General features: G+C 46.5%; 1 protein-coding gene across 4 annotated transcripts in view; it reads right to left on the reverse strand.

Moving 5' to 3' along the window:
• Positions 1–13,541, reverse strand: part of HERC2 (HECT and RLD domain containing E3 ubiquitin protein ligase 2) — a 2,956,340-nt gene that overhangs the window by 473,661 nt on the left and 2,469,138 nt on the right. For all 4 annotated transcript variants that reach the window (XM_069636605.1, XM_069636607.1, XM_069636603.1 and 1 more), the window contains 3 exons: positions 6,537–6,751; positions 4,872–5,049; positions 4,256–4,417 (listed from right to left, as the gene is read on the reverse strand). In XM_069636605.1, the coding sequence (XP_069492706.1) occupies positions 4,256–4,417; positions 4,872–5,049; positions 6,537–6,751 (555 nt within the window). The remainder of the gene's footprint in view (positions 1–4,255; positions 4,418–4,871; positions 5,050–6,536; positions 6,752–13,541) is intronic.

The raw sequence follows: 13,541 nt of genomic DNA on the forward strand, positions 1-13,541 counted from the left end.
AGGAACCTGCTGGCGAACCTCTGACACTTGGAGTTCGCTGCTGTCACGAAGAGGTCGATCTGGGGCTGACCCCACTCATTGAACAGGAGAGCCACTAGATCCTGGCGAAGCTCCCATTCATGGCAAGAATGTAGCTCCCTGCTGAGCGAGTCTGCAATGGTGTTCTTGGTGTCCGCCAGGTGAAAAGGGACGAGGAATATGGCATGAAGAATGGCACAGCACCACACAGCCAGAGCATCCCGGGAGAGAGCTGGAGAGCGCGCGCCCTGCCCTGCTTCCAGATGTAGAAAATGGTGGTGGTGTGGTCTGTGAAGATACTCACCACCTTCCTCTTCCGTGACAGCAGGAACGACCTGAGGGCCCAGAAGACCGCCTGAAGTTCCAGGACATTGATGTGAAGGATCTTTTCTTCCGGTAGCCAGAGGCCTCTGGCGTGCAACTGTCCGGTGTTGGCCCCCCCAACCTTCCAGGGAGGCATCCATGTTGACAGTCTCCTGGTACGGAGGGATAGAAATGGAGGTACTTGCTTGAGGTGAGGGTGCACGCCCCACCACTGGATTGCCAGCCGGAAGTCCTCGATGAGGGCGCTCTTGTCCGTCTAAGAGCCTGAGACCTGCAGCCACCTCACATCCAGAAACTCCTGGAGAGGCCTCATCTGTAGTCTGCAAAGAGGGACGAGGTTGATTGCAGGAGGACATAATGACTAACGACTTGACGGCTTGCACTGTAGATGATGGCACAGACGACAGGCGCTGTAACTTCCCCATAATGGCCATTACCCTCTCTTCTGAGAGGGACGCGAGACAAGTGACTGTTGAGTCGGGCACCCAGAAACAGAGCGTTCTGCGATGGCTCCAGGCTAATTCATTTATGGAAAACCCCAGATCCATCAGCAGCCACATGGTCCTCATCGTGTGTTGGCTCGCCAGCACGTGGGAGCGGGATTGGACAAGCCAATCGTCCAGGTAAGGGTTGACGTGGATGCCCGTGAGACTAAGATGTGCCGCCACTGGAGCCAAGTACTTCCTAAACACCATTGGGGCTGATTACAGGCCGAAGGGGATCACCTTGAAATGGTAGTGTCGTCCTTGGACCATTAACCGCAGGAACTTCCAGTGCTTCCAGTGGAAGGGGACGTGAAAGTAGGCATCTTCCAGATCCAGCGATGCCAGGAAGTCGCTTTCCTCCAGTTGGGCAAGCACGTACTGCAATGTGGCCATCCTGAACTTCTGGGACTTCAAGTACTTGCTGAGGCGCCCTAAAACCAGGATCGGCCTCCACACTCCTCACTTTTTCCGGACCAGAAAATATCTGGAGTACACTCCAGAGCCCCTCTTTAACATGGCATGGACCTACTGTAGCAGCTGTGCCACGTGCTGTTCTTGTCGAGCCACAGGAGGAATACGAGGACACCTGCGTTGGAATTCCAAGGTGTTCCACTGCTTGAGAACATCCAGCACCCATCTGTTCGTGGTGCTGGTCTTCCACGTGCTGACAAACCTCGCCAGAGTCCACTGCCAGTTCAGGCCTGTTTCGGTGCTGGCGCACTGGCCTGCGACGACGTTGCCCTCTGCTGCCGTATGCCTGTGAGCAGCCCCTTTACGCCTCGATTGACGATAAGGGGTGGTATACCCCTCGGAGGACCTGCCGGACTTTCCTCTCGAGGAACAAAAGGATGACGACTGACGCCGCTGTAGGGTCCCCAGCAAACAGCAGTCTCTGTGTCCGTCTTTGTTTGTAGAGACTAGTCAACAGCCTTGCCAAAAAGGTGTTCTCCATCAAACGGCATGTCTTCCACTTTGGATTGGATGTCCATTCAGAAGTTGGTGGCCCCCAGCCATCCCTGCCGATGAAGAGACACTCCGTTACCCATTTGGCAGATCCCTTTGTCAGTGATTACCAATACCACAGTGATGGCGTGGTCCGTCTGGACTCGCGTTGCTGGAAGAAGAATCCCTCCTTCTTAAGTCTCTTCAGGCACCAGATTACAGATGTCCGAGGCCCTGGACATTATGGCGTGAACGTAACCAGCCGGTCTCGGGAGGATAGGTCAGGGTCAATGTGTTCGCCTCAGAAGCGAGACGACACGGAGCAACACAGGTTCGATCCCTGGGTAAGCGCTTAGAAAACTCTGGGTATTAACCATGTTATAAATAACATATCATAACCTCATCAGGTGGAGAGGCCCTGGCGGGATCGTTGTGTTCAACAGTTCCCTGTCCGCTGGCATGAAGTCATCGGCCTCGTCGGTGTCCGACACCGTACTAGTCTCATCTGTTCCCGTGTGCGGTGCCATCTCCGCAGCTGGAGTCAAACCGCTATGCGGCGGTGGTGGTGGTGTCGGACGACGCTTAAGGCCCACTGGGTCCTTCAACTAACACTTTGGCCGAGGTGGGCTTCAAGATGGGGCAGGTCCTGGTGTGGGGGGGCATCCTCTGCTGGATCTCCGACACTAGTGTGTGCAGCGTTGTCAGTATAACCAATGACATGTCCATTGGCTGAGGAGTGAAAGGTGCAAGAGGCGTAGGGTCTGGGCTGATGAGTGTCCTCGGCCAGGGGGAGAACTGGGCTCACCCCGTGTGGACTCCTCTATAGACACTGTTCCACGGCGCCCCTCGTGGTCCGAATAATAGTTCGTCCTTGGGTAGATTATCGCCTTTGTCGGAGCTTGCATAGATCTGCACCTGTTTCTCTGGAGAAGCTCATGGCCCTGCACACTTCTTGGGGTCAAGTAGGGGGATCCTACCCTTCTCCTTCTCTGGATACTTCTGAAGCGGAGTGGCGAGTGGAGTTGTCCCCATCCCTGGGGTGCCAGTGGCTTGAGGCCGTGGTGGGGGGATACTCGCGAAATGGCTACTGTCGTGACAGTGGACACCACCTTCGTGGCCAGGCACCCCTTCAACGTAAACAAGGTGTTCGTAGGAGCCTTTGCCGACAGGGTTGTGATCGTCGACGATTAAGTGGTCATTAATGTACCTTTTCTGGAAGGCTGAGCAGCCGATGGAGTCACAGACTTGGACAATGGCGTCACCGATGGGGGCAAAGAAGGGCCACCCTTAGATCTCTCCCTCGTCGGTTTGTCTGCAGATGGTAGGCAAAGCTTTGAAGGAGTCAGGGACTTTCTCTCAGAGGGGGCACCCATCACAGGTAGGCTCGCCGTAGAAGTAGTTGGTGATGGCGACTGTGTCCTCCCTGAGCTGGGACCCACAGCTGAGGCAAACCCAGGGGGATTAGTGGTGTGGAGCTTGGCCTTCTTTTGGACTCCCGAGGGTGGGGCGTCCTCAAAGGGCCTCAATATCTTTTCTGAGGGAGTTTGCTCGTGGGACCATCCAGTCCTGGGTAAGGCACGGCCGTACCGGAAGCAGAGTCAGAGGCCTTCCCCGACTTCAGACCGCTGCCAGCCTGCTGTACAGATCCTTCTTCAATTTCTTCCAAAAGCCAGTGCAGACCTTGCATTCCTCCTCATCATGGTCCAGGCAATATAAACATTTATGGTGTCGATCCTAGACATACACATTTCTAAAACCACACTTAGCGCAAAATTCAAAGAGGCACTTCTTCTCCTCGGACATGATGGAATGCGCGAAGTAGATAAGTGATGTAGGATGATCTTCGCCGACAGCGGGTTCCCGCTACCGGTAATCGACCTTCTGTCCAACGATGTAGCAAAAATCGGTCTGAAAATTAACAGAATTTGATGAAGACTCAAAAGACAAAAAATTGCTCAGAGCGCAAGAAGAGGACTCCCAACACTGAAGCGTGCAGTAAAAATCTGAAGATGGCCACCAGGGGTGGATCTTAGGGAAGAGGACTGTCATTAGATTGGGGCAGTAGGACCCAGAGGACAGTGATTGGTTTAGAGGAGAAATGCAGTTTTCAAGCTAAAGCAAAACTGTTTTCTTTTTACCGAGTATTCCCGGCCTGACGCGGGGAATATTCATGAGCATGTTAATCAATGCCAGACCCCATGTTGGAGAATAAGCACTTCATCAAAAATAAAACAGATTTGTAAAACACTGCACTAATTTAAGTACTCAATACACATTTAGTAATGGGGCGCATATTAATCTGTAAAATTTCAAAGAAAACGTTAACAGCCAACAACATTCCTTGTGGAGATTTCCCAGCAAACCATTTTCATGATCACATTACCCATCTACTAGGAAATGGCTTATAGAGAGGTTTCATGCAAGAAAGACTAGACATATGCAAGAAAGCAGAGAGAGGCTAAAAAAAAAAAAGAAACACAAACTACCTTCATTGGCACTTTGCAGCCATCACTTCCACCTCGCCCAAGCTTCCCGTAATCCCCATCACCCCATGACCAAACTGTATCATCATCTGTAAGGCACAGAGTCTGGGCATCTCCACTGCCACAGGCTATATCAATCACTCGGCTGCCTTGCAGTGCATCCACCTGTAGAGAAAAAATATTAACTTTAACCTGGATTTACAATACTGCTTCCATGTCAAGTAAACAACATTTCCTAGTTTTGTCCAAGTAAAACATCTCTTTAATTCTTGGTGAAATTAGTAAGAAAAAAAAAGAGAAATGTCATAAGCGCCTTGTTGGACAATACTGGAGAGTAACTATGCAGGAAGATGTTTCAGAAATACTGCCATATTAAAAGAATTGATGTAGAATCTAATTGTTGGTCGGTATTAAAGCAATACTAATACTGCCACCAAAGAGAGCTATCATTTCTAAAAGCGACAGGCCCAGTTAACATTTTCATACCAACTGGTTAGAGTAAATCAAAAAAGAATTCAGATAAAGCTTGCCTTAAAGTCTCTTAGATAGTGAGCCACCCACATAAATGCATTTCAATAAAGTTTCCCAACTCCCTCAACAAACGTTAAAGAAAGCTTACCAGTTTGGGTTTCAGCTGATCTTCACTATCACCATGTCCCAGGCGTCCATATCTACCTTTACCCCATGTATAAAGCTCTCCGGCTGAGGTAATGCAAGCGCTATGCGCTCCGCCAGCAGCAATGTCCACCACCTCTATACCCCGCAGAGACTCAATCACCCGGGGGCGATCACAAGGACTGTTTAATAATTAAAAAAAAGCAAAATTAACATGTTAAATATTTAAAGAGTTTTCGGTACGAGGGAGAATGCTTACAGTTGAGAATTGAGGCAAAGGGAGATGAACATTTGAAATAACTTAAAACAAATATTGTTACATCTACACATAGTCCACTTTATGAAGTAATATTACCACTTAGTTTATGGTACTAGAAACCTTGTACCAGAGGTACAAGACAGTCTGCTTTTCATCTTTAGTCAGTTAGACTTTGCATCTATCTGACACCTGAATTTCATGTGCTATGGGGTGGGGTGTGTTCCACCCAAACACCTCTTTGGACAAAACAGTGCTTCTTTTCAGTGTGTTACCTTCCCTGCAGATTCATGCCAAAGAGGTTTGAATTTAAAGAGTGCAGAGACCAGCCTGAATTAGATCCGTTTGACCTAGCTACAGTAAATACAAATCTAACAGGTCGGTCTCTTCCTTGCGCAACCCAACCTCAAACTATCACAAGAACGTTGTGAATCTTAAAGGCCTGGTCTTCCCAGATGGATGCCATCCCTTTAAAAATGTCCATAAAATGACATGTTTCTTCTCTTCCTTTTCAAGACACAAGAAAGGTCATCCACATGTTAAAAGGGCAGCATCCCCTCTCATCTTATCCCAAGTGCCTCAATGAGAGCTACACACATTTAGTATTGGATGGCAGGCCCTTGCTCACAGCAAGACATTTTATCGAATATAATACAGGCACCTCCTCTTAGAGGGTAAGGCTGATTTTACCCCTTGCATCAAGCCCCGATTATGGCTTCTTTTTTACTCCTCGCATCAAGCACTGATTTATGGCTTCTTTCTGAAGCTGTAACTAAGAAACTAAGACCTGCCTGAAAACAATTTACCATTTTTGTTAGTGGAAAACATAGAACAACATCACATACATATTCGTTACCCCTAGTATTATTAGAAGCTATCTGGGTGCAACTGGGGTAAATAGAAATGCTGCAGAGGGCATTTTCCCGATTTCCAAGAAAGCAGTCAGAAGCCATTGTGGCACTGTAATGCACCAAACTACCTTAGAAAGTGTGCACTGTGGCATTTTAACTTTTTACTTATAATTTTGGCTAAACCCCTATTCAAACTGATGACAATCCGTGACATTCAAATATAATCTTGCATAATTTCCTATCCGACACCCTTACCCGACCAACACGAACCATGGGAGAAATCAAATACCATTGTAGAAACATTTTCTGTGAATGGAAAACACATTGAAGGGCTACAAACAAATTATTTTTTAGGATGTAAATCAGCTGTCTTGCTTATGAGGCTGCACAGTAGTTCAATGCAGCTTCCACACAACAATACATTTCAACTATTTCCAAAAGTAGCAGATATTTCACAGACCTATTAAAAATTGGGTAGGTTGGGGAGACTGAGAGGAAATCTTTTCGGCCAGAGCATGAATGTAAAAACATTCTCAAAAAATGTTTAAAGTTAATAAATTACCTTCTGTTACCATGACCCAATTTGCCATCTTCAGCCTCACCCCAGGAGTAGACCTCTCCCTCGGAGGAAAGTGCTAGACAGTGCTTCCCACCGGAGTTCACAGCCACCTTCTTTATGAACACGTGCTGAATGGATTCCAGCAGTGTAGGGGTGGAGACAGACTCTGTGCCCCCAATCCCAAGCCGACCTCCAGCACCATACCCAGTAGCATATAACTGAAATAAGACAACATGACAGTAAGTTACTGTATTGCCGTTCATGATTTAAGCGAATAAACCGCTGATATGGGCAGCATTCTAAGCAATGCTCTTCCCTAATAACATGTTACTGTGAAGAGAAGGCTTAATGTTAAATATCAAGGCACTCCAGTTAAAATACCTTCCCCTAGGCAAAAGCACGAGAAATAAACTTTTGCAGAATACTAAGTGAGGAAATTCAAATTGTACACCATTATGGGTGCTTGCAGTCACCTGCTCGGACAGTTCACCCTCCTTGTCAGAATCCCCAGCCTCAAAGATTCCAGTGCCTGCTGTTTACCAGAACTCATGCCAATTTAAATCACAGTAATGATGCCATTAGTCAGCTTCAGTTTAGAAATAGGTGCTCCTTGATCATATTTAGGCTGGAAGGTGTGGGAGGGGGACAGTAGATGTGAAGGGGGTTTGTGTGCGCGCTATCACCGTAGGAAGTATTCACTAAACCTGCGTGGCCAGATAACCACTGGCTGGAAATGCGACATGGGACCCTTAGCAAATGCGAAGATCGCTGTGCTTTGAAGGCATTTTTTTGCAATAGGCCTGTCACAAGTTCCCATTCTGTCAATGTAAGGAGGGCAGTGTCCTGGAAGGCAGGGGTGGCCAGCTCGCTTTAACGTAGCTACTCCAAAGGAGACATCCCCATCTATCATGCTTACTGTAAAGACACGTCCTTCCCCCAAACACACCCACAAATGCACTACAAGTCCCATGAGCCCTAGAGAGGAGAGAAGTCAAAGGAGAAATGACACGCCTGGCCCGAATGGCGCCAGAGACAGTATGTGGCCCATAATCGGGGTAAATCCATCAGAAGACCCATGGAGGAAAACAGCGCAGACCCATAATGGGCGGGAAAGGTTACTTGAGTATGCAGGTCCGTGGAATCAACCAAGGGGTTAGAATCATGGAAGAATAATGGGACCAAGCAGACTGGACACCGGACAAGAGAAACCACCCGGGCACACTAACCCACAAGGAACTGACAGAAATAAAGTGCTTCCAAGGTTTCTGCATGGTTTGTGAAGAGAAGTCCGGTATCAGATCATAAGGAAACAAGGCAACAACCTGACTTGCAGGGCAAGAACATGTCCTCACCTGACCTCAAAATGGCAGCCAGCCTATTTGAAAGCTTGAAGTTCTTAAAGTCAGGCATAGAAAAAGTAAAAAGACTTAAGCAAGTAGCTTATTGGACTAAAACACATCTTAGCAGAGGGCTGATGGGAAGAGGTCAGGGGAGGAGCTAATTCCACTAGAAGTATAAAAAAGGAAATGTCCTCAGTCTGTTGTGGGGCTGTGAAGGAGCAGGTCGATGGAGAGCGAGAGATTTGTGGATTTTTTTCTTTTTGGAGAACTTTTTGGTGTTTTCTGCGATTACCACCTACACCCAGCTTGGAGGAGCAGGACTGTGTTGATTGCTGTGGTGCCATCTACATCCAGCAAGAGGTACAATGGAAGAGAGACCCATTTCCAATAACTCAGGGCAGATATATCAAGGGATTGTTTGTTTGAAGCGTGATTGGGCTCACCTGTACCTCACTGCAAGAGAGAATGTTGTTTGGTGTGAGACTGGGCTCCCCTGTATATCACTGTGAGAGAGACTTTCGCAGAGAGAATTTGCTAAACCATCCACACATTACTGTTTGTTAATACCTTTTCCTCATCACCCACCCTTGGATCCTCGTAGGTACAAGTTTCCCAGGGACAACCTTAGTATTCCTACTGGCAAGAACTTTCCTGCATCATTTTTTTGTTAGTAATAAAGATTCAGTTTATATCACAAATCTGGTGTGCAGCCATTTTCCTCATCTCAGGTTTGTCACAGGGCCCATAAACGAGGACTCTTTAAGAAAAAGAAATAAAATAAAACTATCAGCAGCTTAGTTTCTCAACTCCAGCCCTCCCCTTCTGTAAAGACTGAGGATTATGAGACACTATATTTATGACTGAAAATTGAGAAAATCCTGGTTCTGAGAGATAGCACCTCCACCAAACTCAAAGAAGAATGGTGAACTGAAGAGGGAGAAATTAATCGACAAGTGGACAAAATAATGATGGCTCCCAAGGATGAAACTGATCTATCAATATATTTTAAGAGGGAGATTTCCTTAATTTGAGTCATCTAAAAGAAGGCCATCAGATTAGGAGAATAACTCCAGATGAGCAAAATTAAGGTAACTGGCGTCAACAGGGTAGTTGAAAGGATTAACCTCAGAGCTCCTACAGAAAATACAAATGAGTAACCTCTCAGTTAATATACTTTTTGATGGATTAGTCCTTCTTCCCACAGATTCCTCATCTTACATCCATCTTCACCATCGCCAGCTGTTTGCTGAAATGTTTTCAGCCACCAGTGCGTGTCGTGTGGCTCCAGTTTTCAACATTTGTTGTTGTTAAGTGCCAATGACACTGGATGGGACACTGGGGCAATTTATATGGAGTCAGCACCATCCCATGACCTCAGTACATCCTTTTTCCCTGGCACTCAATACCTGATGGACAACAGGCAGTGTATGAACGATTCACCAAGTGGGGCAGTTTCAGAGGGCAATGAGCAATCTGTGGAAGGAAGAACTAATCCATCAGAAACAACACTAGCAAGAGCTAAGTGACGTGTTCTCCTAATAGATTCCTTCCTCTCTCATATTCATCTTATTAGATAGACTCTCCCTCCCCCAAGCAGTAAAGCACCTGGAGTAGGAAGGAGAGGAAGAAACCACTACATATATAAGGAAACTAGATCTACCCACAATCAAAGGGTATACAGTGTTAATGACGGAAAATAAATAATGGCAAACATTTTCAGTGAAACCCAAATAACGAAAAGATTTCTACATTTTGAATAAAAGTATATGTGTTGGGTAAGGGGGCTGAAGGGTTTAGTAAAGCATAGGGACGGGGGGGCAATTTAACAAAACAAATGTCATTTTTTTCGTTATTTATTGTGTCATTATAAACACATGGATCCAATCAAAGCAGGTCCCCCGACATGACAAGGAATCCTGGCAATAGTGCTTGGTGAAAGTGTGCAGGCAAAGCCACGTATCTGCCCGATACAAACAGTGACACCTCTCTACAAGACAGAACTAGCCGACAAGACTCTGGTAGAATGGACCCTGAGACCATTATCCACTTCCTTCCTGCCCAGACAGTGGCACTCCAAAATACAGAGGACAATATACCTGAACAGTGCCTACTTATAAAAGCTCTGCCTGGACAAGCCGCAGAGTAACCAACAAAGAGGTGGCCATCCTTCTTAATGTCTGACATGCAGGAAACATAGTAGCGGAGTGCTCTCTTGGAGTCCTGATGGTGAAACCACTCTTCCACCATAGATCGATAAAGAGGGGGGTAGAAAAATGGAAAGTGAATCATCTGCGAGACACAGAAATCTCACACAACCATGTGAAGATCGGTTGGTCTCAACCTTATAGCCACATTCTCCTCACAGAAGACAGGTTATGCAAATTTTAAAGACAAAGCCTGAGCTCACAAACACCTAGAGGAAAGGGTGGTGAGTAGGACAAGCACCTTACTGGTGAGTAACCTCAAAGAACAAAAATGAAACTGCTGAAATGGAGCTCCTTTTCTTTTTGAAACTTTCCTCTCATGGACTTCTATGGGACACTTTCTTTTTGCTCGTTTTGAACCCTGTCCTGACATTTTTGAGGCAAGTAAAGCCTTCTGCTTTACTTCCCATGCCCTATTGCTCATTCTTATTTGGAAACTGATTAGGCCCTAAAACCATCAGTACTGAGAGACCATGTCTCTGAATTTCTTGTATTGTTGCAATTATACACATTTTGCACTGTTTTGCCCGGCATATACGGAAGTGAGGAGGTCTACAAATTTGCCGGTTGTCAGGCATATTGACATTCGCCTTTATAGGCTGGCTTTACTTTTCCATCTAACCGCTGATTCACTACTAACAGCTTGGGCCCTCCTCTCCTATCTGAAAAGGGCTATGTACCAGAGAAGTTTTTTTTTTTTTAGGTGAACAGTGAGGTTTTAATAGTGTTTTGTAAATGGTTTCATACTTGTGCTGTATTTACTCTATTGTAAATACAGGGTAATGTCAAGGCAGAGTTTTAAGTATGTGCTGAAATGACCATGGTCAATATTTATTGTTTAAAGGATGTAGTTATTGTAATAAACGTATTTGATGATGAATTACACACATCACCTTAATGTGAAGTGCTTTTAGGTCACTTTGTATCCTTATAACTTTCAGTAATGGCTTTTTGGTTACTTTTACAATGTGCCTAGGATGAGCTGGTGGCTATTTTACTTGTGCACTTTTAGATTTACTGCAAATGGCATCTGCGGATGGCTAGCACCGTAAAATGGCCGTGCAACAAGGTTTTCCTTTGTCCTTGGGCACTATTATTCTTTGGCCATATCTTTGCATTCTCAGGCCAGGAAATACCATATATATATACCATTTATACCATATACCATATATACCATTTTCACACCTTGAAACAACTGTGTATAGGCACGTTACAAATACCATATCATGTATCATATATGTAAAGATATTTCCCGGGTAAAGCTGCTGCTATGAGCCCTGATATGGGGGCTGTGACTGCCAGAGAGATTTATCATTATTATGCTTCATCTCCTCTCCTAGTTAGACCCCTAGCACATTTTGCTGGACTCCTGGACCGTTTTCTTTCAATCCTGAATGAGTGGAGCCTTGTTCCACTCATTCATTCTTGTGGGCTCTGTCTTTTGGAACTCTATTCTTTGTACTCTGATGTACTATGGAGTCTGTCTGCTTCATAGCTGTTAAAGGCATCAGTGTTTTTACAACTGCAGCACACAGCTCCTTATGGGCAGTGTTGCTGGGGACCCTTAGGGTCCTCCTTTAAGATTATTTTTCTGTATCCTCAAGTAACTATAGTTTTTAAGGCTAGAGAGATAATTAGTATCTCTCCCAAAAATCCATAGTCTTAGAGAGTTTTGCACACCACCTTCAGTGGAGTGCCAAAGGGATACCTAGTATCTCCCTTCTCTCTGCTCCTCTGACTGTTTTAGTCACATAGACAATCACGTAGTTATGGCTGGTGGCAGTGGACATGTTCTACCAACTATTGTGTTTATTTTATACCGTAGGCTATGTTCAAAGCCTCAGTAGTGCACAATAGGGGCACCCAAGTATGTATGTGTGTGTGTGTGTGTCTGTCTGTCTGTCTGTCTGTCTGTCTGTCTGTCTCCCCCCTTTGGAGGGAACCCTTGGCTATCCCCGTCTAGGCTCCAAAGTGTCTGGGCAGACAGGAAGTGCGGGAGGAGTCTTCCACCCCCCCTGTCCTTTGTCTGCCAGAGTGCCTGAATAGGTCCAGCTTTCACAGGGGGTCTTGGCTGGTATGGCGCCCTTTTATCAAAAACTACATCGAAATTCTTTAAGGGGGGCGGGGCAAATAAAGGTTGGGGGGAGGAAGGGAAATAAAAAAAATAGTAACATGAAGGGGACTTTGGGGGCAGGGCAGGGGAGCCGCCCCAAAAATAATCAAAATAAATTTGATTACGTTTTTCGTAAAAACTCACCCGTTGCAAAAAAAGGGCATCGGCGAAATGACATGGAACAATCTGGCTGTCCTGACTGGGCAGCCAAATGGCCCGTTCTGTAAAATGCTGGGAAAGATTGCAGAGTATCCAACATGTTAGGAAGACAATTCTTTACGTCACCGGAGGCGGCAAGCTCCTTCCTGGACGAGATTGGCAGATGCATTCCCTGCAACAACCCAGGACCCCGGGATGACATTGGGGGCTGGAATTAACCTTGAAATGGGGGCTTATGACAACCAGAGTGCAAGCTTGGCCGGCCCTAGCGCCCCGAGGCGCTGAACTGAATTTGGTTAATGGTTTTGAAGAGGGGGGGGGGGAGTCAACGGGCAGGTTGGGGGTTGACCGTGGGGGAGGGAAGACTAGGGTGGGTTATAGTACAAGGGTTTGGAGGGTCACAAGGGGTCAAGTGTGTCGGCCTTAGACGGCTCAGGGGGGGGTTGGGAGGCAGGTCAGAGTTAGACTAATTGGTGAAAGGGTTGGAGAGTTAATTGGGGGCAATGAGGGGTTTGGGTTTGTTTTGGTTGTTGGGAGTCTGATTCTCATCAGAGCATCTCACCACTATATCCTACACAGCAGTCAGTTTCCGCTAATGAGAAATGAATACGTGGGCGGGGGAGAGCTATCTCCAATACTTGGCTATCCTGGGGGCTAATGGGATTTTGGGTAGCAACATGGAATATTAGGGGGGGGCAACCCCTCCAAGATCCGGAAGGTTGTGCAGTATCTTAGAAGACACCAGATAGAGGTGATCTTCATCCAAGAAACCCATCTTACTCCCTCCTCCAAACACAAATGGGGCACCCATTGGCGATGCCACAGGTATTTCTCTTCCTACTCCTCTTACTCCAGAGGGGTTGCCATCCTGATCGGCAGGATTGTCAAGTTTCACCTGATTTCGATGGCAAAAGTTGATGATGTGAGGGCTCTACTGGTGTATGGTGTTCAAGGGTATGCCGGTGGCCTTGGTGAACTCCTATGGTCCCAATGTGGGCAGCACAAATGCATTTGATTGGATCATGGTGCAACTAGCTGGGTGTCAGAACGTCACTATTGTGTCAGGGTTGCATGACTAAGGAGAGCTTGCAGGTGCAAGAAATATGTAAAACATACAGCCTTATCGATGCATGGAGGCATCAGCACCGGGAAGAATGGGATTACACATCACTCCTGGGTTCATGAATCCAGC

The sequence above is a fragment of the Ambystoma mexicanum genome, chromosome 7p (assembly GCF_040938575.1).
Source record: "Ambystoma mexicanum isolate Mex_15411 chromosome 7p, UKY_AmexF1_1, whole genome shotgun sequence".
NCBI lineage: Eukaryota > Metazoa > Chordata > Amphibia > Caudata > Ambystomatidae > Ambystoma > Ambystoma mexicanum.